This window comes from Centruroides vittatus, unplaced genomic scaffold, assembly GCF_030686945.1.
Source record: "Centruroides vittatus isolate TY-2023 unplaced genomic scaffold, ASM3068694v2 contig_1416, whole genome shotgun sequence".
Lineage (NCBI taxonomy): Eukaryota > Metazoa > Arthropoda > Arachnida > Scorpiones > Buthidae > Centruroides > Centruroides vittatus.
In genome coordinates this window covers 1,117,186-1,143,248 of record NW_027120889.1, presented here as the reverse complement: position 1 = coordinate 1,143,248, position 26,063 = coordinate 1,117,186, and the positions used below count along the sequence as shown (strand labels likewise).

The 26,063-nt window shown below is 31.2% G+C and overlaps 1 protein-coding gene across 1 annotated transcript; it reads right to left on the bottom strand.

The window, feature by feature from the left end:
* Positions 1-180: 180 nt before the first annotated feature.
* LOC136968207 (putative leucine-rich repeat-containing protein DDB_G0290503) lies at positions 181-25,436 on the bottom strand. Its single transcript, XM_067262189.1, has 8 exons — positions 25,395-25,436; positions 21,031-21,751; positions 19,037-19,243; positions 18,828-18,904; positions 12,265-12,375; positions 10,619-10,733; positions 2,650-2,769; positions 181-2,054 (listed from the first exon to the last, which is right to left on the bottom strand). The coding sequence occupies exons 2-8, from the start codon at positions 21,532-21,534 to the stop codon at positions 390-392; spliced, it is 2,799 nt and encodes a 932-aa protein (XP_067118290.1). The 5' UTR covers positions 21,535-21,751; positions 25,395-25,436; the 3' UTR covers positions 181-389.
* Between the last annotated feature and the right edge of the window lie 627 nt (positions 25,437-26,063).

Genomic DNA, 26,063 nt, shown 5'->3' with positions numbered 1-26,063 from the left:
TATACAGCAGTTGTTCAAGGTGCTGTATGAGATGTAGGGATTTTAAGTGCATAAATAAGCACTTAAAATCCCAGTATAAGTCATCAAAATAGAAAATTCCAATGCACTAAAATTTCTTAGGGCCATTCACCAACCGTTTAATCCAAAAAATAGGTAAATAACAACGAGATAAAAATTACATATTTTTTTTATTGTCATTCTTATCTTGCTATAATTTTATTTAAACAACATATAAATTGGAATGACAATGAAATGGAATATTTGTAAAATTAAATGCATTTATGTAAATACATTATTATATTTTGTATACCGAATAAAATTTTAAAACTGGAAAATGGTATTTTACAAACGTGATGGCGAACATCTTTATGGAATGTAACTGTTGATTTTTAACGCCGTTCCTCTCCTTCTATGGTTAAATGTTCTCTTTCAAAGTTCTGATGGTGATAAAATGAATTGTAGGTATTATTAGAATGATTAACCGTGAGAATTGGTGTGGATGATCTCGGGTAAAATGGTTTTAAAACGTCTTGATCCATTCTATTTTCAATAAAATGATCTGTATTTAAAAATAAATCATCATTATCCTTTATGGCAACAAGTTTGTCGGGTTTTGGTGGCATTCTGTTCATGCCTGTGGCAACATTACAACATAATTGCTTGGCTTCATCTCTCTCGTGCAATTGTTTATTAACGTTTACTGTGAGAGGACTATTTGTTTTAGACAAATGACAGGAACTTCCCTCTTCAAAATTTCCCATAGAATAATTGGATCTATAAACAGTTTGAGATGCTCTTAAAGAGAGAGACTCTCCGTCTGCCGAGTTATAATTCTCTCTCGATTTATTTGAATTTTCTAGTGAAGGAAATGACGATTCGACAGAACCACTAATGTGACCAGAATCGATGGATGATGCTTTTAAAGGAATGTAACGTTTCTTTGTTTTATATTTAACGTAATTCCTTTTATTATTTAATTCTTTGTGCAATTCTGTCTCTGTAGTTTGTGATTTATTATTTCTGTGTAATTCTATAATAGTTTTATTGATAGATGTGGTCAAATTTTGTTTCCTGTGTTCCCTAAAACTGCTGACTGAATTACTATTACTGGTTTCTGAGGAATTTACATCTGTTGTAAGGTTTACTGTATTTGGTTCTTCAATTAAACTTGTTAACTGATCATTACCATATTTAAGCTGAAATTCTAAATTATTTATTAACTTTTGCTTGCTCGTCAATAACTTTTCCAGATAATCAATATGAGACTGTTTGGACAGATATTGATTCTTCAAAACCTCTTCGTGTTTTTTTAATGATTTAAATTTGTTTAACAATTGCTTCTGATTATCTTTACTGATGCTGATGAATGTTTTTGTGTTTTTTTCTTTTTCTTTTCCTTCCTGAAGCCTCTTTTCTAATTCTTGTAACAAATCTTCCATTTCCAATGCTTTCTTCTTACACGATTGTAACAAATTACTTTTTTCGGAAGTTTGATTTATGATAAGATTCAATTTCTTTTCTACTTTTTTTAGATGAATGGCGAACCTGTTAACTAACTCTTTCTTTCCGTTTAGTTCCTCCGACAACTGATCTAACTTTTGCTGAGTTATTTTATGTTGTTCTTTCATGTTTTCAATTTCGGATTCCTTTTCTTTAAGTCCTTTGTCTGCATTAATTAGGGCTAATTCTTTTATAACCAAAATATTGCTAATTTCATCAATTTCTGTATCCTTGTCGGATATTCTTTGTTTCATAAAAGCTACCCAATTGAATAATAAATTACTGTCTGACAATGAAGATGAATTATTTAAAGTTTCCTGATAAAAAGAATTGAAATTTTCTAATATGTCTTCTTTTAATGTTTTCAAAAGACGATCTTTATAACAAATTTCATTTTGTGACGTTTCTAGTTTTGACTGCAGAACGGCCACCTCTTGAGCTTTTCTGTCCGTTTCCATCCATAATTCTCTATTATAATGTTGTTCTTGCTGTAGTTCATTTTGCAAGGTATTTGCAAAAGCTGTCTCAGCAGCAAGTTCTTTTGCAAGTTTCTTCTATAATTATAAAAAAAAATGATTAAACATGCTTTAAATTAACTCTACACTTGATGTTATACATATATAACATCAACACAAGCATTTGAATCCATTAATCTCTGAAATTCTAAAATGTGGTGGACATGCAAATATAAGTATTTAGAAGACACATGACCAAGTAAAAGTTTTTATGTTTTTGTGAAATTTTTAAATGATTGTCTTTTATGTCATGCAAGTTTTCAAACTCCTTTAAAATTAATCTACTAGTTATACACTTAGAATTTTTGAAGTTTTATAGATGTTGATTAGAGAAAAAAAAATTCTCTCTCTACTTTTCAAAGATAAACACTAATAAAATGGTTTTATGTTCAAAGTAAAAGGAAAGACCGAAGGGCAAAACTTAAGAAGAATGTTAGGTTTAAAACAACAATTAAAAAAGCATGGTCTTATAATTAATTTCTCTTTAAATATGCCAGATGTATTTTAAATCTTCCATTGTGAAAATTCATAGATAAGATGAAATAAAAACAGAATTTTTAAGTCACAATTCAAAGACAAATTTTATATGAATTAAATTTGAAAATTATTATATAAATATTGCAAATATTTTTACCAAATATTCTCTCTCTTCCGTAAATTTTCTTTCCTTCTTTTCTTGAAGATTCAAGTTTGTTTCTTTCATTAACTGTAATTCTGAATTCTTTAATTTTATTTCTTTTTCCAATACTTCTATCTAAAAAAAAATAAAAAAGATGATTTACAAATGTGTCAAAAGAATTATTTTTTATTTCAAATCACTCAGATAGTAAGAAGTTTTAAATATAAAAATTTTATTTAATACGTGTTAGTTTATTATAAAGGAAGATTGGACAGAAAATATCAGATTCACATTTTTAAAAATTTTCTAAAAGAATTTTTATAGAATCTATTTTATTCTGAAAATTTGCAAATGTATAATGTCACAAAGACAACTATTTAATAACTGTTATGCACATACCATCAATAGAAGCAACTAATACTCATCAAATTTTTGTTTAACTTTTTTGCCCTGCAGATACTAAGAAAGACCTCTTTGCATGTTTTCTATGGCCTGGAACATAAATTTGGCAGTCTTGAAAGATAAAATATAGCTATTGTACTGTGTCTAACAGGTTGGTTAGCAAGGGTTAATGTGATACTAAGGTAACTCAGAATTTTTGGCAGTAATTTTGTCAGGATAGGAAAATGATCACTATCTAAAACATCAATCAATTGGGATCAACTGAAAACAGTTCATTAAAATTCATTACTCTAACGGGTTATGTAATATGACAGTTCAGTTGTTTTAAGTTAAATTTTACCCACTGTAAATAGATCTTTTCTATGAAAAGCCAGTATTAATCCACACACTGTTATCAGATTTATTAACTATATTAGCAAAAAAAAAAAAAAAAAGGTGGTGGTGGTTGATAAAAAGGTCAAGGAATCCTTGAAGTAGTTGCCAATCAAACAGTTTGGGTGATTTACTAGAACTTTGGTCCCTAAATTGTCAATAAGTCTTCCATTGAGAGCTGTTTATCCATTTAATCAATCATCAAATCTGGAAATTCCAAAGATATATGGTCTAAAATTGGTGAAAAAAAATTAATTAATTAATTTAGCTAACCTATAATAAAAACAAGCCAAAAATGGTTTCTTGACCAACACACACACAATAAAAGTAACCACCTCCAGGTTCAACAGGTCCAGTAGAGTCATTTGTGGTCAATGTGGAGGACACATTGTACATTAAAAAAAAAACAAAGTAGCATTTGTGACTATTTTTAAATAGTCACAAATGCTACTTTGTTTTTTTTTAAATACATTTCCAGTGCTTTATAATACATTTCAATTCATACTAATCAGATTTCATTATGTTACTATTCTATAGAAATCCACTGCAAGAATTTAATTTAGTTAACATTTCAACAGGTTTCCAAGCTACAGAAAATTAAGCATGAATTATTCATCAAAAATTAATACAACCCATAATATCCAATTGTTCAGAAAAAACCTTAAAATTTACTTAGTGAAAAATTATTAATATTCAGAATTATCTTCTAAAAGATCACTTTTAATTAATAGTTTCCCATATTATCTACTATCCAAGATATTTCAGTAATATCTAAAGGACTCTATGTCACTTTTAAAAGGAATGGAAGACTGAAGTGATTCTAAGTTGCTAATTGCTTCATCTAGATTTTCAACCAAAGCAAATATTGTATCAATTTTGTAAATCATTCCTCCAAATTAGCATTTTGTTTCATTAATATGGGTATAAGCTTCCTGCCTAAATCAGATGGCACTACAGTAAAGTGCCCTCTTGTGGTGGAAATTTGAAAAATGTAGTTACAAACACATTCCCACATAGGTGCAATGAACATAGGAAATAATTTTATTTCTTAAAACTGTCACTTTTGAGGATGATGATTTTGTAGAAAATCCATTAGAGCACATAAAAATTAAAATAAACAGGCCATTTTCATAATGCTACTCAAAATATTCAAAAATATACTCCACGAATGCACATACCGTACATAATGAGAGTTCCCAGATGTGGTCCGAAATCGTGTAAATCACGGAATTCTTGTGTTTAAATTATAACAATAGATTATGAGAGAGAGAGAGGAAAAAACTTTTGATCTAAGCAACGCGGCACAAAATGTAAATGAGTCTTGGAAGGACTCCAACATGTGTTAAATGATCTGTCAATGACAAACTGAAAGGTAGAACTCCGACACAAGTGCTCATAAATAGTCAATCTAGGAAAACAATTTCTGTAAGGGGGGAAAGATTTAATGGATAGAAAAACATCGCATATGATCGAAAAAGTTCCCAGATGACAGACTAAGTTATGAGTGCGAGTCTTGTGGTTTTATCAACAATCTCTGAGCACAATAGACAAAAGGGCACTGGATAGATGCCCTGAATTGGACCTTTTCCGGGACCCGAGTCGTTCCCAGTTTTCACCTGAAAACAAAGGAAAGACCAATTTGGGAAGTGGGGAAGGGGATGAGGGGCTAATCGGAAATACAAATAGTGAGAGAAAAACTATAAAAATCAGAAATTCAAGGTCGAAAGACGTTCTCCTCTGTACTCAGCAAAAAGTCATGCTCTGTATATTGTGTTGTGCTACCGCCAATCACCTAGAATGCCGCAGCACCATCTTACCGATCATTTGCATCGTCCAGCAATCCTATCTCGTCCGCCCCAGAGCTAAGACCAAGTTTGAAGGTCTCTCCATGCGAAGGACTATAAGGAAGCGGAACTGTCAATTGTCAATGTAAGCATAAATGTTACCAAATACACAGTTTTTCTTTTGTAAAACACTTGTCATCCTTTACCTCCTCCATCACACCCACATGCAAACTTCCTTTAGGTTCATCCTGATGCAGGATTAACTGATCTCACCTAAAAGGTGGGTGCAAGGAGTGGGTTTTCGAGTTCTCAATCTGCAACCAGTTGGCTACCTTATAATAAATCTAGCTAACAAATTCCAGTAGAAGTTGCCTGAAGGAAAGTTAATCATCTATATTACATTTTTATAAAATTAAATTTCAATTAAATTTATTTGTATTGATACATTTCATAAAAACATATGTTTAAAGAGATTTTAATTTAAACATGAATGTTTATTGCAAAAGAAAAAGTACATGCAAGATTTGCTGTCATCAATATAGGATGTAAAGAATCAACATAATGGCCACATATTGTTTTTTCAGCTTAACGACCAATGGAAAGTGATTAATGACTTTTGCTCATGCAGGGCTGGACTTCTTGGTAGATGTGCTGCATGTTTGCGTCTTACTTTTTTTATTAGTAAAGAAGGAAAAAATGGACTCAAGAACAAGTTTACCACAAGCTTGGAATAAAACAGCAACTTTAAAAAAGGAAGAATACAAACAAGCAATAAGACTTAGCCAGATTTTTTTGCAACAAGAAAAAGATATAGGAAAACAAACCAACACATCTCCAGCTGATCCAAACATAACATACCGATAGAAAACTCTACAAATATTATCAGCTCAATGAAGAGTGTATTGCCCAGAAATGCCATGGCTATGCTGTTCTCCAGATGGCATTATCAGAGACAGTGATAGACATTGTTTATTGGAAATAAAATAGCCATCGAAACTTAGGAATGCTTTTATAATTAATGAAGATAAACAAATAAAAGTAAAGCTTTCATACAGCATTAATCTATGCCTTTCTTCTATTTTTTTCATTCGGAAAAAATTAAAAAAAAACTACCCATATTACTGTAAAAGGTATTACATCCTAGCATGCTACAAATATTTCATTTCTTTATTTCAGAGAAAGAATTTATCGAACTTGTCATATTAGCTCGGTCGTAACTCTGTTGTTCGTAACTACACTTTTACCGCAAGAGGTCTCCTCCATCAGTAGCATAAAACATATAGGCAGACAGCCTATAACCATGCAAAATGTCAAATTCTTCTTTTAGAATGGAGGACAAAGAAGCTTCAGATTATCTATTTACATGAAAAAATTTAGCATGACTCATAACTTCTGATGGGGGAATGATTTTCTCCTACACATAACAAGCCAAAATAGGACCAAAACAATTGCTTAAACTCAGCACCCTAATAACTTAAGATATTTGTTATTCACTTTGGCAATGTTGATATATACTGACCATTTTTAGTACACTAAAATATGATGTGTATCCATCAATTTGGAAAAAAGTTGTGGATGGTAGTAAAAGTTTGATTTTTTTTCACCATGTTGACCTGTACACCCTCTGGGAATCAGCATGAATTGATGATGACGATGATGACAATTATAATTGATAGATTACTGATGGCAAAAAAATGAAATTTAGTGATAATGATGATGTATGTTTCTGTAAAATTTTGAAAAATTTATTACCGTATATCTCGGCAGATAAGACGAGGTATAAATTTTCGTCGAAGTTTTATAGTGTTAGCATATATCTGTCCTATAAGACGACCTCCAAACTAACAACAGCCTATGAATTTAGTTTAGATCAGCGATCATCATCTGAATAATAATACTGTATAGTGTATACGGAATTATGTCCTATTTGTAATTTTTTGAATAAACAAATTTTATTTTCTTGCACTACCTTGCAATTGTTGCAAACATTCGCACTGATTCGGTATTCGGGTATATGACCTTGACTATTCACAAAAACGTCGTATGGGCTATTCTATTTTGTGCACATACCCTACTCTCTACTAGTAAATAATTACGGTTTGTCTGTTTTTTATAATGGTTTTAATTTATATAAATTTCAATCTAATTTTTTTTTGTATCTGTCCTATAAGACGACACCGGATTTTGGAAGCCTTTTTTTATGATTCAACTATCGTCTTATCTGCCGAGATATACAGTACTTACTTTTTTCACGGTAACTTTTAAATAACAGATTTATCTGTAACACAAGATGATCAAAATCTGTATATTATTGTGCCCAAATTAATTTTAAGCAAATTTTGAATGTCCTATGATTTATTATTTTTATACTAATTCAAAAATGCCATTTTCTTCTTTCTGTCATCATTGTACTGTTAAAAACTTTAACAAAAAATAACACATTCAAAGAATTGTTTCATTATTGCTGAAATCTAATGAATTTTAAGATTAACATAATGGAAAATAATTGAAACAAGAAAAAATAATCATAAATGTTTGGACACATTTTAAAGACGTAATCCAGTTTTGTTTATATAAACATGAGTTAAAAGAAAAAGTATTTTTTCTATATTAACATAGTATACAAATTGATAATTACATTTATTTTCTTATAAAAACAATTTCACCATTTCACTTGAGGAGATAATACTGTGAAAGAATTTTGATGGATATTCATTTTATTCTATTGACACAAATCATTATTTTTTCATATTAACATCAAAAGAAAAATTGATCAAATAAACATTCAAAACGTATTTTAGTTACATATGTATATATAATCAATAAAAAGTTAATTTTTGTTTCGAGTTTAATCATGTAAAGATGTAAGTACCACCAAAAATAAATATTCACACATATTGTATCTGTTTTTGAATCTACTCAGTTCATTTTGCAGTTTTAGATATTTTTTTATTTAAATACAAACAATAACAGAAATCATACATGTTGTTTACTTACGTCGCAATTAATTCATTAGAGTTTTGGAGTCTGTCAGCACATTGCATTAGTAGTAGTAAACATAATTATGTGCTGACAGACTCCAAAACTTTATTTACTTCACAATTAATTCATTAATAACAAAGATTATACATGTTGTTTGTTTGTATTGTAAATAAAAAAAGTCTGTAAAAACCAATATAATTTAAGGTTAACAAACCATTTCTATGTTAGGATGATTATTATAGTATGAAGGTTGTCTTAAAAATCTATTTGTGTAGTTTTATACTTCAATAACTAAATGCTGAAACTGTGCAGTAAATTACCATAATTATTATTATTAATATGCCATTATGAATACTTTTAATGATTAATTCTGAAAACCAAATTACTTTCAAGATCTCTCAAAACATTCTCTTATAAATGTTACATAGGTTGTCAAATACTGTTTTTCTTTTGTAGTTGGATTTGGAATCCAACAAATTTTAATTTTACATCTTTATTTTATTAATAATCTGTCTATATGATGGCTTTAATATTTTAATTTTGTAACAGAAGAAAATTGATAAAATATTTGCGTGAGAATTACTTAGAAATCAGAAAGTTTTACTCTATTTTATCTGCCAGTTAAACACTATCCATAGCAACAGTTTTCTTTAGGCAATATTTTGACAGTGCATTATAATTTAATTTTATTTAATATATTATATCCACGTTTTGGCAACAAATAGAAGTCCTGTAAACCTACCAAATTTTAGCAAGCATGGCTGATGAGGGACAGATAGTTATAATAAGTCTATGCTATACATTTCAGACGAACTGTTTTAGCCATTACTGTTTGATTACTCCAAAAAACATCAATAGTGTGTGATAAGTCCCGCATAGAGCCAAACTTTAGTGCTTATATATCCAAAATCTACTTAGTTCATTGAAAATCATGATTAAGTCTAAATGTAAAATTTTCTCTTGTTTCAAGAACATTTAAAAGCAATTGTACAATATTTCAGAACTTTTATAAAAAAATATTTTAGTAACAAATTATTCAATTAAAAAAAGTTGTCATAATATTAAAGTAGGTAATCATTCACTTCTTATTCAATTAAATTTTATGCAAAATAAAACAATCATCTGTTATAATTATAGCATTTAATCCTGACAACTGAACTCATCTTTATATATCTAGATCAAACATAACTAATAATGATATAATATATTAAATAAAATTAAATTATAATGCACTGTCAAAATATTGCCTAAAGAAAACTGTTGCTATGGATAGTGTTTAACTGGCAGATAAAATAGAGTAAAACTTTCTGATTTCTAAGTAATTCTCACGCAAATATTTTATCAATTTTCTTCTGTTACAAAATTAAAATATTAAAGCCATCATATAGACAGATTATTAATAAAATAAAGATGTAAAATTAAAATTTGTTGGATTCCAAATCCAACTACAAAAGAAAAACAGTATTTGACAACCTATGTAACATTTATAAGAGAATGTTTTGAGAGATCTTGAAAGTAATTTGGTTTTCAGAATTAATCATTAAAAGTAATCATAATGGCATATTAATAATAATAATTATGGTAATTTACTGCACAGTTTCAGCATTTAGTTATTGAAGTATAAAACTACACAAATAGATTTTTAAGACAACCTTCATACTATAATAATCATTCTAACATAGAAATGGTTTGTTAACCTTAAATTATATTTTATTTTTTAAAATTTTATTAAGCATAAATACCATAAGGTGTTGTTTTAAGTCTTGAATACATTATATGTATTCAAGTTTTCATGAATGATGAATAGCATGGATTAACCTGACCATTGTCGCTGAATCTAACTCGAGTCAGCAAATCATACTTATTCAGCTTCTGACATTACGAACACAGAACTACTGAATGCTATTCAATGTGGTGAATAGGATACTCCAGTTTGTATATATTTTTCTCAAGTAATATAACCAGGATTAAATATTTTCAAGGCCTTTTTTACGCATCTTCAGATTCTCGGAATTTTCAACTTTCAAACATACTTTTGATTATTAAAAAATTCACATATAAGATTCAAATTGTATCAAACATCTGTAAAAAGAAACAATGGCTTTGAATGCATAATCAAATGTATGTTAGAAAGTTGAAATTTCTGAAGAAATCTGAAGGTGGGACAAAAATATGTCCCAAAAACAAATTTAATTCAAGTTATATTTGAGTGAAATATGTTATTGTTGTTTATAGTAATTTAACATTTATGGTGTTGAAGATATTTTGGTTAGCCAAAATTATAATTGATGATTTTAACTACCTGATTATTTTATCATCTAATAAATTTTAGAGGAACCAAACTGTTAAAATTTAAAGTCAAATTTAAAAATTGCATTTAAATAAAGTTTGTTTTGTATTTTAAGTATTTCATGTATGATTCTGAAATAGTAAAAGTAACTTACCTTTATCATCAACTTTTCTTTTTCTTCAACCAATTCATGTATTTTCTTTTCAAATTTATTAACAACACTATCTGTAAATTCTTTTCCTTGATTTTCTAATTGTTCAACTTTAGCTCTAGGAAATATCAACATTTTTTAAAAAATAAATAAATAAAATTTTTAAATTTTGTTAAAAAAAATGAAATGATATTATTATTATTAAATTTAAATAATTTACAAAGAAATTTCTTTTTTTTATTTCTCTATAAGTTCATAATTAAATATTCTAAAACAAAATTGAAAAAATAAAACCACTAATTTTTCAAATATTTTTGATTTTAATTAAGTAAAAACTTTTGTTTTTAAATTTAAACCAACAAAAACATTTTTTTTTTGCTAATATTCAAAGACCAGTTAAGATAAAAATATGAAATCATTCTTGTTTTTCTTGTTCCAATGCTAAAATAACCAATACTTAAATATCTATCAAGGCATAAAAGATTACTTCATTACAAAAATGTCACTGAGTCAAGTGTTCTCCATAAATGGATGTCATCCTGAATACCAATATCTGAATATTCTACACATGATAGTGGATGAATGGCTTGAGTCTCTCCATTGGCACAACTACAGTACATTTGGTACCAGCACAATGGTGTACTAGCTCATTCCCAGACATACATGCATCAGTGGCTTGAAGAATGGTTTGGCAACTAAGGGATAGAAGAACACAGCCCTGTTCCATAATCACCATATTCCTTAGACTTGTTCTCCTGGATTTTTTCTTGTACATTCATTTAAAAACAACAGTGTATGATGCTCAGCAGCACTGTGTGATGCTGGCAAACTAAAGAGGCACATACAACAGGTTTGTGAAATGGTAATGCCAGGAATGCTACATGCCAAGTTCAACCATGTACTGTACAGTACATCTCTGTATTGCTGCTGAAGGTAGTAGTTTGGAACATGCTCTCTAACAAAATAAAGCTCAATTTTTGTATCAATTCCTGTAATGTTGTCTTTACCCTTTACAGAGATTATTTGTATGTTATATGAAATAGTCTTATATTGATTCCCTTTGGTGGGGTTTAAGTACCAGAACAAGCATGCATCACATGCATACACTCATGCAATGCTGGAAAGAGCTTTACTGCCGCCCTCTGGATATGTTTTAGTAGACACCCTATTTTTAACAAAGCATATGTATATACATATTGTAGTATTTATGAAGCCGTGCCGGTACTTACTCTGCAACTTGAACACTAACTATATAGTGTATTTACTCGGACACATGGCAAATTTCATCACTAATTTTTATTCAGTTGAATAAAAATTAGTGAATTCAGTTACATATATTTAAAATATAAATATTCTCAAAGGTGATATTCATCTTAAATTTCTCTATTTTATACAAAGGCTCTGTCCCTAACGTTTCCATATCTGGTCTTGGCTTTCATCTATCCATCTTCATTCTCAGGATTAAGGAAGGACCGACAGATGACAACAGTGGGAATTGATAAATCTACAATTTTTTCAAATTGCAGTCCAATTAAATATAATTGAAACAAATATTTTTATAATCATTAATACATTCAGATGTATATATAAAACAGTTGTGTTAAAAGGAAATAAGTATTCATATATATTGTATAAAATTAAAATATTACTGTGCAATATCTAGTTGTGCTTGAAGACTTCCTGCTTGCTTTCTTGCATTCACTGCTCTCTCTATAGCAGCAGTAAGTTGTTGTTCATGATCTTTAAAAATTCTGGATAACCTAAAATTATATTTTGGATCTATATATTAATATAATATATATATATATATACACATATACATATAGACACACACACACGCTGCTCCCTTCTGTCAATAAGTTTTGAGATAGAGGTTGTAAGAAATTATTATTAGAAAAAACAGTTGTACAATACCATTTTCAAAATACTTTCCTTCTCAAGCTATGCACTTCTGCCATTATCTGTACCACAGCTGGATGCAGTCAGCAAAGCCATTTTTTGCAACAATCTTTTACAATGGCAGCTTTACTGTAGTTACTTGAACCTTATCACATGTGAAACATTGATCTTTCACAGCTGTTCTTTCATCCTAGAGAAAAGAAAGAAGTCTGCAGGTGCTAGGTTGTGAGGCAAAAGGCACATTGTTCCTAAACAAGTACTCTGCAACTAGAGTGAATTGATGTTCTGGCACATTGTCATGATTTAGATGCTAGGCTCAAAGATTGAATATACTCAATAAGAAAAAAAACCAGAATGTATTGTGACTTTATAGAAACAGCCACAAGGAATTTTACATCCTGGCTGTTTATAAAGAGCCACTATGTTATCTAACACTAAAAAAATGCTACAATGTAAAACTTGTGTTGTGACAGTTAAAAATACAACAACACATTCTGGCATTAACAACCTCTCCAATGTGTCAAGATCATTTTCTGTTTACTCCTTAGTAGCAAATAAGGAGTTTAGAATAGATGACTAAATATGTATAATTATTAAGATGAACAGCAAAATTCATTTACTTTTGCAGGAATTGTTAATGACAGTTAGAATTACAGTTAAAATCTTTCAGATGACATTTGTACTTTTTATCAAAGCAGTACCTGTTACAATTATAGCTTCAAAGCCCTGCTTACTTGGCGATATATCTGAATCTGACCAGAGATAGCAAACTTTAGGACACATCATGTATGTTGATGTAGTTATTATCAGCAGTTGTAAACTTTGAGCCAAACATAGGTTCATCTTTTAGAAGCCCACAACTCTGCTTGATTTCATTGAATAGCATCACAAAGGTATATCAGAATCTCTGTGAACATGACTTTGTTCAAGGCACAACATCTGATAAGTTTCAAGAAGCCATGATGTAATTCTCAAGGTGATTCAAAAACTAGCTATGCTGACTGCTTCCAGCAATGGTATTGATGTTGGCAGAAATGCATATCTGTAGAAGGGAAGTCCTTCAAAATTGGTATTGTGTAACTCTTTTCCTCCAATAAATAATTTCTTACAATCTGTCTCAAAATTTATTGACTGAAGGTAATATAATAATAATAATATTCATATAACAACTCAGAAATATGCAGTTACAACACTCAAACACATACAAGTCTTGCATGTGTTTGAGTGTTACAAATTGTAAATAATTTACTCAAACATTTGGTATATAAAATTTTTACTTTTATACCAGGATTAAAATATTTATCATATTAATCTTATAATATAATCGATACGGATTGATAGTAATAATAACAATGATAATAATAATAATAATAATAACTCTCCTGTGGTCACCACCTGGTCGTGGTGGGAGAGCCCAGTAATTTTACTGATCCATAGGGCAATGCAGGCTGGAGCATAAGCTCCTGGTAGGGACACCCATGCCAGTAAGGTCTATGGGGAGAAATGAAGCTAAGAGTGACCACACCCACATTCTGTGGAGATATTTATTATGGTAATAACTAGATCAAAGTGTGATACCGGCTCGGACGTCGCCCGGGTTAACAAGGTCCGCGTTCGTGGGTTAGGCAGAGGCTCACGTTCGAAAAATAGGCCACAGTCTCCCTTGGTTACTGGTGGCGAAAGCAGCACCGGCCCAAGCATGGCTACTGCAATGCCCTCAACAGATGTGAGGAACAAACCCAGCCTTGGTGTTTCTGTGGCAATGCATCCACAGACCACAAAGGCTGGAAAACCACGCCAACGGATGAAATGGACAGTAGAAATGAACGAGTTTATCATCCGTACTTACTACACCATCACAAAACTCGAAACAAACATGACAGCATACAGACAACAACTACACCATAGATTCACACAACAGTATCCTCACCTCACTGTCACCGAACAAAGGGTTGTTGATCAAAAAAGAACAATTATACACAACAACCTTATTCCACAAACAACACTTGAACTTATCAAACAACAGGTTGCTGATCAAATACATCAACAGACAGAAACATCTAACATTAATGAAGATCATGTAACCTGTCAGGATAATCCAGCAACAAGCATTGATAATAACACACATACAACAATTACCACTAATGATACTACAGACATTTCCTCATCCATCACTGATAACATAGACATGGATTTAGTTAATACACTCTCACATATATTTCAGGAAACACTCACTAAATATACAGGCACAGATCCCACACAACGACCACGAATACCAAAAATCAACACGTCAAAGGAAGTAGGAAAAACACTAAATTACGTAAACACTCACTTACTACCACACTACATTCATTCAATTTCTACACTCGCAGACATTCATACATTAGTTTATGCTGGAGCAGTCACAGTAGTGACACACCATGGGCTGAAAGTACAATCACAGACAAACACACAGAAAACAAAATTCTATCACAAGCCTGCCTGGCAGAGAAGAATAGAAATACAAATAAATGACATTAGACAGCAATTAGGCAAGCTGACACAATACGCTAAAAACAACATAACACCCAAATTAAGGAAACAGCTCAAAAACATTTTCAAGAAAATAAAAACACACACAAAACATGAACATCACAACACACACATTACAGAATACATTGATACACTAAAACAAAAACTTGCTGCCAAAGCACGTAGACTCAAACGATACAAAACATGTACACTACGAAAACAACAAAATAAATTATTTACAAACAATGAAAAACTCTTTTACAGACAAATCAATAACAAAGCAAACACTGTTACACAGCACAGTGGCACACCAACAGAAGAAGAACTCACAACATATTGGTCTTCTCTTTGGTCCAGTGCTGTCACGCATAATGCTGATGCAGGCTGGATCGAGGAGGAGAACAGAAACTTGCACAACATACCAACTATGCCCTGTGTTGAAATAAGCATACATGATTTCCAATACACTGTTAACAGAACACACAACTGGAAGACACCTGGTGTAGACAACATTCACAATTTCTGGTACAAAAAGTTTACATCACTGCACCAGGAACTAGCTAAACATCTAACACACATCATCATCAATCCACAAGACATGCCAAATTTTCTTGCCCAGGGCATCACCTACATGAAACCTAAAAACAACAATACCACAGACCCCACACAATACAGACCAATTACATGTCTTCCAACACTCTACAAATTATTGACATCCTGTATCGCAAACAAAATATACAAACACGTTGAAGAACACAACATTCTAACAGAACAGCAAAAAGGTTGTCGTAGAAACCACAGGGGATGCAAAGAACAGTTACTCATAGATTCAGTCATTCTACGGCAAGCACACAAACAACACAGAAACATACACATGGCATATATAGACTACAGAAAAGCATTCGACAGTGTTCCACACAGTTGGCTGCTACATATTCTACACATGTACAAAATACATCCATCACTCATTGCATTCTTTCAAAACACTATGCAGCACTGGAGAACAACACTACATCTCAGGGTTAGTAACACTTCCATACAAACAAACCAAATTTTTATTAGGCGAGGAATATTTCAAGGAGATTCCTTGAGTCCTCTCTGGTTCTGCTTAGCCCTGAACCCATTATCCAACATGTTAAACAACACGCAATATGGTTACAATATCAGACACGAAAAAACAACACAGTTTACACTGTCACATCTCATGTACATGGATGACATAAAACTTTATGCATCCACACAAAAACAACTTCATCAACTCCTACAAATCACACATTCATACACCAAGGACATACAAATGGAATTTGGCCTAGATAAATGCAAAACAGTTCACATAGAAAAAGGAATCCTGAAGAAAGAAGATTTTGCACTTGGAAATGGAGACATTATTGAATCCATGGAAGAGGGCGAGTTCTACAAGTATTTAGGATTCCAACAGGCCAAACTAACAGAACATACACAAATAAAGCAAAGATTAATTAAAGAATACCAAAGTAGGTTAAATGCTATTCTCAGAACACAATTAAATGCAAAACACACAGTTAAAGCAATAAACACATATGTCATCCCAGTACTCACATATTCTTTTGGAGTTATACATTGGACTCACACAGATCTTGAGCAACTCCAAAGGAAAACAAGAACAACACTTACTAAGCATAAACAACATCATCCTAAATCCGCCACAGAAAGATTAACCCTTCCACGTAAAGATGGCGGACGTGGCCTGATTGACATAGTTAACCTTCACTACAAACAAATACAGTCACTGCGAGAGTTTTTCTACAAAAAACAAGAAACATCACAATTACATAAAGCAGTAACTCTAGCAGACTCGAATAACACACCATTAAACTTACACTCACATCATATGGACACAACACAACATATAAAAAGCATAGACACCATTAAGCAATCGTGGGCTCGAAAGGCACTCCATGGCAGGCATCCTTACGATCTGGCCCAGGATTTTGTTGACAAAACTGCGTCAAACAGCTGGTTAGCTCGGGGATGCCTCTTTGGGGAGACGGAAGGATTCATGATTGCCATACAGGATCAGGTCATAAATACTAAAAACTACAGAAAACACATACTCAAAGATGCAACACTCACAAATGACACATGCAGAAAATGTCACATCATGCCAGAAACTATACAACACATCACCTCTGGTTGCAAGCTCTTGGCACAGACAGATTATTTACACAGACATAACCAAGTAGCAAATATAATACACCAAGAGCTTGCAAAGAAACACAAATTAGCAGACATCCACGAACCATACTACAAATACATTCCACAGACAGTATTGGAAAACAACACGCACAAAATGTACTACGACAGAGCCATAATCACAGATAAAACAATTTACCACAACAGACCAGACATCACACTCATTGACAAACACAATAAAATCACATACATTATAGACATATCCATTCCAAACACTCACAATATACAAAACGCATGCACTGAAAAAATTAGCAAGTACACAGAACTCGCCCAGGAAATAAGGCATCTGTGGAGGATGGATAGGGTGCTTATTGTACCTGTAGTTCTCTCCTCTACAGGTGTCATACCACACACACTACACAAAAGCCTGGGCACATTAGAATTGAATAGAAACACATACATCACTCTACAGAAGGCCACTATATTGAATACATGTCATATTGTGAGAAAATTCCTGAATACAGACACACACACTGATACACTTCTTTAATTTCTGTTTTGGTTACTATGCCTTGACTTTGGTCCGGCATAGTACTTAGCCACCGGTGTTAACCGAGTATATCTAACTTAACCCAACATAATAATAATAATAATAAGCACAGAGCCCAAATGGTTAGGAGTTGAAAGTTGAAATTTGGTACACTAATGTCATGAGAACATACACTAAGAAGGGATTTTTTGAAATTCCCCCCCCCACAGGGGAGAGGATTAAGGCTCATCCTAAGAAACAGCTTCTACTGTACTATTTTAGATGCAGTTTTAGTAGGGTATGCCATGAGAATGTACTACACTAAAAAGGGATTTTTCGAAATTTTTTCCCGCGGGGAGAGAGACAGGGTTAAAGATTACCCTGAAAGAACTTGGCTTCTACTATACTATTTTAAATGCAGTTTTTTTGCGTTTTAGTAAGCTATGCCATGAGAATGCACATTAAGAATGGAGTTTTGGAAATTCAACTCTCCTAGGGAAAAGGAGGAGAGAGTTAGTTTTAATCAGTATAAAGTGTAAATAATAAAGAAGGAAAGTAAATAGTGCACATATAATATACATTTTGGAAATTAATAAATATTTTAATCATTTCCACTGTTCGGGTAACCCAAAAACAATAAATCCAAAATAAACAAATTTAAAAGAATATTTGAATTCATTCCAAATTCAAAATATAATGTTCCAAACAAGTTTTCTTAGATTTTAGAATTTAAAATTAATCATTTTATCCAAGTAAGGTTATTATAGTTCTTGCACCCGGTGAAAACGGGTAAGATTGGCTATAATCTAATAATCTTAATCTTCACTACAGTTACTTTCTGCCCAAGCAACTCCGGGCTCATCTGCTAGTATCAGATACTTTCATACTGCTCAATACAGTTGAAGTAAAAAGTATAGTTACTACAGTATTTACACACTCAGTGCAATCAAGGCAAAGTTTTTATGAATAATAAGAAAAGTAATATATTCCACTAACAGATTTGCTTTGGATAACATTAAACCTTGGTTACTCAAGGCTCAGATAATTGGGGTTCTACCATATTTTTTTAGAAGCATTTATAAAAAATTATTATAAATTTACCTAGCTTTATGTTCTTCAATTAACAGGTTATATCTCTCGACTGAATTTCTTCTATTTTCTTCTAATTCTACTTCAAGCTAAATTAAAATAATTGCAACGTATAACAATGAAAATGCAGCAAACATGTAGTAAAATAGTAAGGATATTAATTACATCATTTTAGAAATTATATTATCATTTATGAATGGAATTAAAATGTGTTAAATTACCTCTTTGACCTTAGATTTAAACGAATCAACTGTGTTTTTATATTGACTCAAACAATCTTGTAATAAAATAAGAAGGCCCTCTAGACTATCCGGTATTGCCTCGTTAACAGAAAGAGTAGGAAGATGTTCACAAAGCAAATTCTTCATTACAGCAGCTGTATGATTTAAAGATTTCAATTGCTTGGGATCGACATCATTCCAAATACTCTGTAAATTAAATTGCTTATATTAATATATAAAAAAAAATAATTAAACATTTCAAATAATTACTTAAATAAATTACATGAAAAATATATTGATTAGATAATCCGGAATAGTGTACTTTAATTTAAATATATTTCTTTACTGTATTTCAGACAAGTGATACTGATTTGTATGCATATAAGAATTTTAATCTGACGTTCTTTATTGCTATTTTCTTCAAATTACTTTTATAAATATAATGTTTTCTATGGTAATATTTAATGCAAGTTTTATTACTTTAGAAAATTGTATCATGTGTAAGAAATATAATCCCTTTTCTTCTTTTCCCTCATGTACCATTTATCAAATTTACAATTATATCTGAATGTTCTCAGATCAATACATTAATATGAAATTAATTTCAATGTTTGCATCATCTTTTATTTGTTATATGAAATAAAAAAAGTACTTTTTATATTTATTATAACTATAATAAATTATAAATTATTTGTGCAAAAGTTTTATATATTAAATATTTTTATAATGGATGTAAATAAAGATGTGTAAGCAAAAAATTCTGCACAAAAATCAAATTTCTTTATTTTTACAATGTGATTATCCATGAATAAAAAGCAGGACTTGATGTGTTGTTTCATTCTCACACATTTTTTGTTTCAGCCGGTGACAGAATCATTCAATTGGTCACAGCTGAGGAACATTTAAAACATTGTTCTCTTTGCTGATGTAATGAATTCCATATTTCTCTACCATGGAAACTGTATCTGTCGCATAATGCATAGCCGCAAGGTTTGGCCTAAGACATACAGGCCATTAATGTAGTGTTTCTTGAGGAATGGGAATTTCTCTTCTCAATTTACTCCTTTATGAACATTTCTTTGTTAATGCAAGGCAAGAGAGTGCTAAGAAAGTTTCAGATCTTCCTTTTGGATTAATTGCTACCCAAACAAGAAATTTTGCATGGCATTTAAATTTTAGATGAGGATCAACCTCAACGCCATCCTTATAATAGTAATCGTAATCATACATGTTGTTCCCAGCACATTCACTTCTGTCAAAGATAAAATAGAACTTATTGTCCATAACAATGTCCAGTCCATTTGAAGCCTCAAAATTGCCCTCATGCATTTTTTACAACAGAGTCCTTTCTGATTCAAGTTGTTTTTCTGTATATTTTGTGGCTGATTTCCTTCCATAGGTTAACAACTTGTTTGACTAGAATGTTTGTAACATACTGATAAGATATTTTAAACTTTCTTCCAAGTTTTCTTAGTGATTGTCCAACTTCTCCAAACATCTCTCTTTCCGAAGACTCCCTTTGGCTATCTGTCATTTTAATTTTCTTTTGCCCGCTCCCTGGACATCTAGCAACAGTCTTACCATTTTCCAGTCTTTTTACAATGCTGTAAACTGTCCTTCTTGTCATTTCCAAATTCCTGTGAGACTTCTTCTTTTATCATGTTATTTGTGAAGTTTACCAATTATACTTCTTCTCTGCTCCTCGTTAAGCTGCTCCATTTTACTTACATTTGGAATATTGTTGCCATGACTGAAGGAATTTAAATCTATAGAGTCTGTGCAACAATCTACCCTAGCACACATTCAAATTTATTTTTTAAAAAGATATGCCTGCCAAATTGTGCAGATTTTTAGTTTACACACCTATAGTTAATTAAAAATTTTTTTATTATATTTAAATTATTTAAATTTAAAAAATATACAAAATAAATTGCTTATGTTTAATAAAATGATTAAATCCAAACAATAAATTAGTTTTTAATTGTAAAACTTACCAATAAAGAAAAAATATCAGATATGTAGTAATCTTTTGACTCCCATTCTATATTTTTATCTTCAGAAAGAATCGTAGAAGTGTTTGCATCCATTAACATAGTTGCATCGTTACCAGATTCTTCATTGTTTTTATCAGATTGAGTTGTTTCAACAATGATGCTTAGTTCACTCAATTCTTTAGTAAAATTTTGAGTATTGTTAGAACAGTCGTCTTTGATTGATTGGTCAGAAATGTCTTCACTAACAACAAGAGTATCTGCAGTCTGTGAATGATCAACAGAATTAAATAAATCTTTCTTTTTTTGTACTAAAAGTTGGATATTCAAATCTCGTTTGTGATCAGATTCATTAGTTTCTTTCAGAAAAAGTTTTAATGAAGAATTATTATTAGTATCTTCTTCACTGTTACGAGCTTCTCTCTTTTCATTGGCATTATCACTTTCATTAGTAATTGATGAAAAGTTTTCGATTAAAGATTCATCAAGAATTTCATTATCATCCATAATTTTTTGATATGTAAAATATTATAGCAAAGTATTTACACATTTTTAGTAAAATTACATTTTATAGTTTATTTAATATGTTATGAATAAATTGTATATTCCAAAATATAAAAATATATGTATAATATTTTTAAAACACTTTCTTGGTGTCATTCATTGAAAATAAAGACTTTATTTTACAGCCAATATTCTTCTTACTAACATTCTATTTTCAAATCTGAAACAGAACATAAAAAACAATTAAATGTAATTTTTCTAATATTTTCATGTACAATACAATCTTGATAATTCAACATAGATGGGACTGGAACTACATTGGGTTAAAAGTACGATGAATTGGCGCACAAACAAATTTGACAGCATAGAATCAACTGTTAATAATGTAGCAAAACACAAGTTAGACTACTGATCAAAACATCTGAGTGTGTTGCTGGTAATCAATGTTGCCGACATGGTGGATTCCCACTACATTTACCGGGATATTGAAGTGACCATGGGAAAGTTCAGAGGACTGATTTTTTATACTTATACAGTATTTTGTTATAAGATACTGTAGAACCTTTTTTGAACAATCTAAGATGAGGAGCCTGACAATCTTTAACATTGTGTCCAAGCTCGGGCTTGATATCATGCTATGTTTAGTGGGAAGATATTCAAATTTTGTGGAAGCTACAGTTTGAACCAGTTGGAAGTTTGTGTGACTTGGTAACAGTATCAGTAATACCCAGGGTCAAGAGCGTTGGATTACTGGATGCATCAAACTAGCAAACAGCCAGATTATCAAGATTGTAATGTAATTTAAAAACTTACTTATTTTAAAAATTAGACCAAATAGAAAGATATATTTAACTAAGTTATTACAGGAACCTCCTCCTGTGTTAATCTAATTTAGACTGCATTTCTTGGAGTAAAATCTTACTAGAAAATTTATAAACTTTTAAGCTTTATGCTCACCATCAGATTGCCAGCTGGATGGCCAAGGAGATTGAGAGATCAGCCTAAGATGAAGGGTGGTTGAAAAACCCCAAGAATTTTTCAGGGGGTGGTCTATTCCAGATACGTAGTGTCCTATCCCTTACCATCTGGCTACCTTATTGTAGGCCCGAAAAAAAGAGCTGCTTAGTGCCCACAGAGCAAAAGAGTAAAACAAAAAGAAATACCTGCCACCATAAGTCAACAACAGAAATAAATAGTAAGAGAAGCCATATATTATTGATTGCTAGTAATTTTTACTAGTAATCAATATTAGTAATTTTTTTTGGAAAAGTTACATTATGTCAACAAGCTACACTTGGAATATATTTTTAATGCTCAAAAGTTACACTTTTTCTCAAACTGGCTCAAATTCATCTTTGATTCAAACTATAGTAGCCCCGTTTTTACTAATTTTCTTCAAATCTTCTGGAATATTCATGCTAATGGTGTCTATTCAGTCCTCCTCCTCCTCCTCCTAATTTATAAATATTTTTATGACCCTTATGTGTAATTATTGGGCTGCAATATGAAAAAATTGTAGACCTATAAATTCCTACTGTCATTTTAATCTCGAGAACAGAGTTAGATAGACAAAAGTCAAGACCGGGAGGCTCCAATTAACTATATAAGAATTTCCAATGCAAATCAGAAGTCATAATGGCGAGGTTGAGGCTGAAGTTTTAAATGCAAAAACATGTATGTCAGACATTCAGTGCTGCTTTTCTGTAAGCCTAGAAGTTTGACAATGGCGTTTGGGATGTCGAGCATGATTCCACTGACTTTCCAAACACCATTGTCAAACTTCTAGGCTTACAGGAAATCAGCGCCGAACGTCTGATGTACATGTTTTCATATTTAAAACTTCAGCCTCAACCTTGCTATTATTCAATTCAAAACTTCAACCCCGAAAGGAGTTAATAGATGACTGGCACAACACTATCACTAACAGGAAAAGTATGATGTACAGGGACAAGACACTACTAATTTCAGGTGGAGAGCATATATTTTAAATTAAATAAATTTAAAAAATATGATTAAAAATTACAGTTAGGCATTATGATGACATCACAGTAAATAATTGCTTGTTTCTACATTAAAAATTTTAAAATATCATAAAAATATTAAAAAATTAATAATCTCCAGTCAGATTTCTTTAAAGTATAATTTTCCAAACAAAAAAAGGAATTGATTTTTGGCATCTCAGTGCAGTATAACACAATCAGAGCTCTCTAAATCTGACTAAATTGGGACTGATTTTGATGGGTCAGAAAAGAGAATGGTCAAAAGGAAGAGTTAGGAGTTAGAGTTAGGAGAAAATTCATTTTGAAGAACTCTTCCTGAGTTCTTCATAATGAATTTTCAGCCATTTTCCAAAAACTCATTTTTATGTAGCAAAATTTGATTTCATTCTTTCATTGCATTATTTTTCAACTTAACAACACTCTGAATAATTAAAGACTGCACAAAGCCATATACTGCAAGAACATAAGTACACATTTAGTCATGTTACCCAAGATATACATCAAGTGGTGAGGATGAAACACCGACACAACAGTTTTTTTTGGTTAATGTTACCTACGGTTCCAAGATGGCAGCCCATCTCTGATTCCAGCAAATAGAAGGGAAACAGTGGGACGCACGTTCTAACCTAACCGATTCTAATAAATTACTATAATTATTACCAACAAAATTATTAGAATAGGTTAGGTTAGGTTAGGTTAGAACGTGCATCCCACTGTTTCCTTGCTGAAATCAGACGAGCAGCCATCTTGGAACCATAGGTAACATTAACCTTTTTTTTTAAATCTTACAAATGAATCACTCGTATTATTTCTATTTGCTATACTCATCCATTATATGATCTTGTATGACTTTTTGTATGTTTTCTTCCCACATCACGGTTGTACCAGTATGCTTATATAAATAAAATTTGTTCAGATTAAACCAAGACCTCAAAAAGGACAGCTGGTGTTAGTTCCAGAGTGTCAATTTATCTATGTAGAGCCATTTTTAATCAATTACAGAGAATGTCAGATAAGAGAGCTTTGACTGTATACTACTCTATATCAGGGCTTCTTAAACTTTTTTTATTCACGACCCCATTTATGATTGTGATTTTTTCGCGACCCCCCCCCCCCAAAAAAAAAATATATATATATATAAAATAAAGATATATAAATATTTTGCAATATACATATGAAATACAATGAAAATATACATATACATTGAAGATATATACAAATTTGCAAAAACAATAATGGTATACTACCACAGTTCACTCTTGTGTTACAATGGAACAGAGACAACTGAATACACTGAAAAGCAACAACACTACACTAGTTCACACTACAATCAGTGTTGCTGAATCGTTGTCCCGCTCATCAGAAGTGACACAAAGTGCAACTCACGAAACCTACGACACAAAGCATGCCATTTTCAAACTCTCACAAATTATTTTCAATATTTTGCATTAAAATCTCGTGACCCCAATGGGGTCGCAACCCATAGTTTAAGAAGCCCTGCTCTATATGCATAACATAATTAACATTTTAAAGAGGAGAAAGACACAAATATACAGGTATTATTATACCTGTATATTTTTCTTTGTCCTGTTTAAATGATTTATTTTTCTCATTTTACTTCAAAGTAAATTAATGATTTGTTGATTAGCACATGCAAATAAACGAGTAGAAGTACTTTTAAGTAATTTACAAGTACATAAACATATGAGCAAATGACCTAAAAGTAACTTCCAGTCCAGTAAGTCAGTTCCAATTTTATACATTAAAAACGTTTAAAAGTGACTTTTATTATACAAAATATCGATCAAATAGCATCAAAATTTGATACAATTACGTTAATAATAAAATAGAATTTATATTTACATTTCACACGAGTGATCGTAATCAACAAATTTTCAAATCAAAGAATTTAAACACAGCTCCCTCTACGGTCGGTTATAATTTTTAAAAATATTTCAAAACTAAAAGAAATAAGCAAATTATATATATTATTAATTAACATAGTGTAAGAAATAATACTTTGATAAACTTTTCGTCGGTTAATTAAGTTTTATAGAAATGTATTTTTTAAAATCAAGATCTTGAGATTCACGACGTGACATCTGGTGGTAAAAGTTTTAACCATTCTGAATAGGTGTTGTAATACGTGTTGTCGTTATTGTTAGTATTGAGAAACGAAAAATGAAGTATTTTATTGTGTTTTTATGCTTCCGACGAGGAAACTTAATTAAAAACGTTAGCGAAAGTTCTAATTAAATTGATAAACATTGGCAAAATGCAAAATTACCTATATCAGTTAACTGAAAATATTTAAATATTGGTAATTGGTCGTGGATTCGCGCCTGCCAACGGACGGACCACGTAGAGTTTTCCGGGTTTTCACATTAGTAACACCTAAATAGGGGCCAGTTTCCCATAAAAGTCCTACCGGGAGGCACTTCCTCTTCGGAGATCGCGTTGCAATATACAAATAAAATCAAATCTCTGTTTCTAATTTCATTTAATGCTTTTGTCCAGCTTTACTGCAAAGGT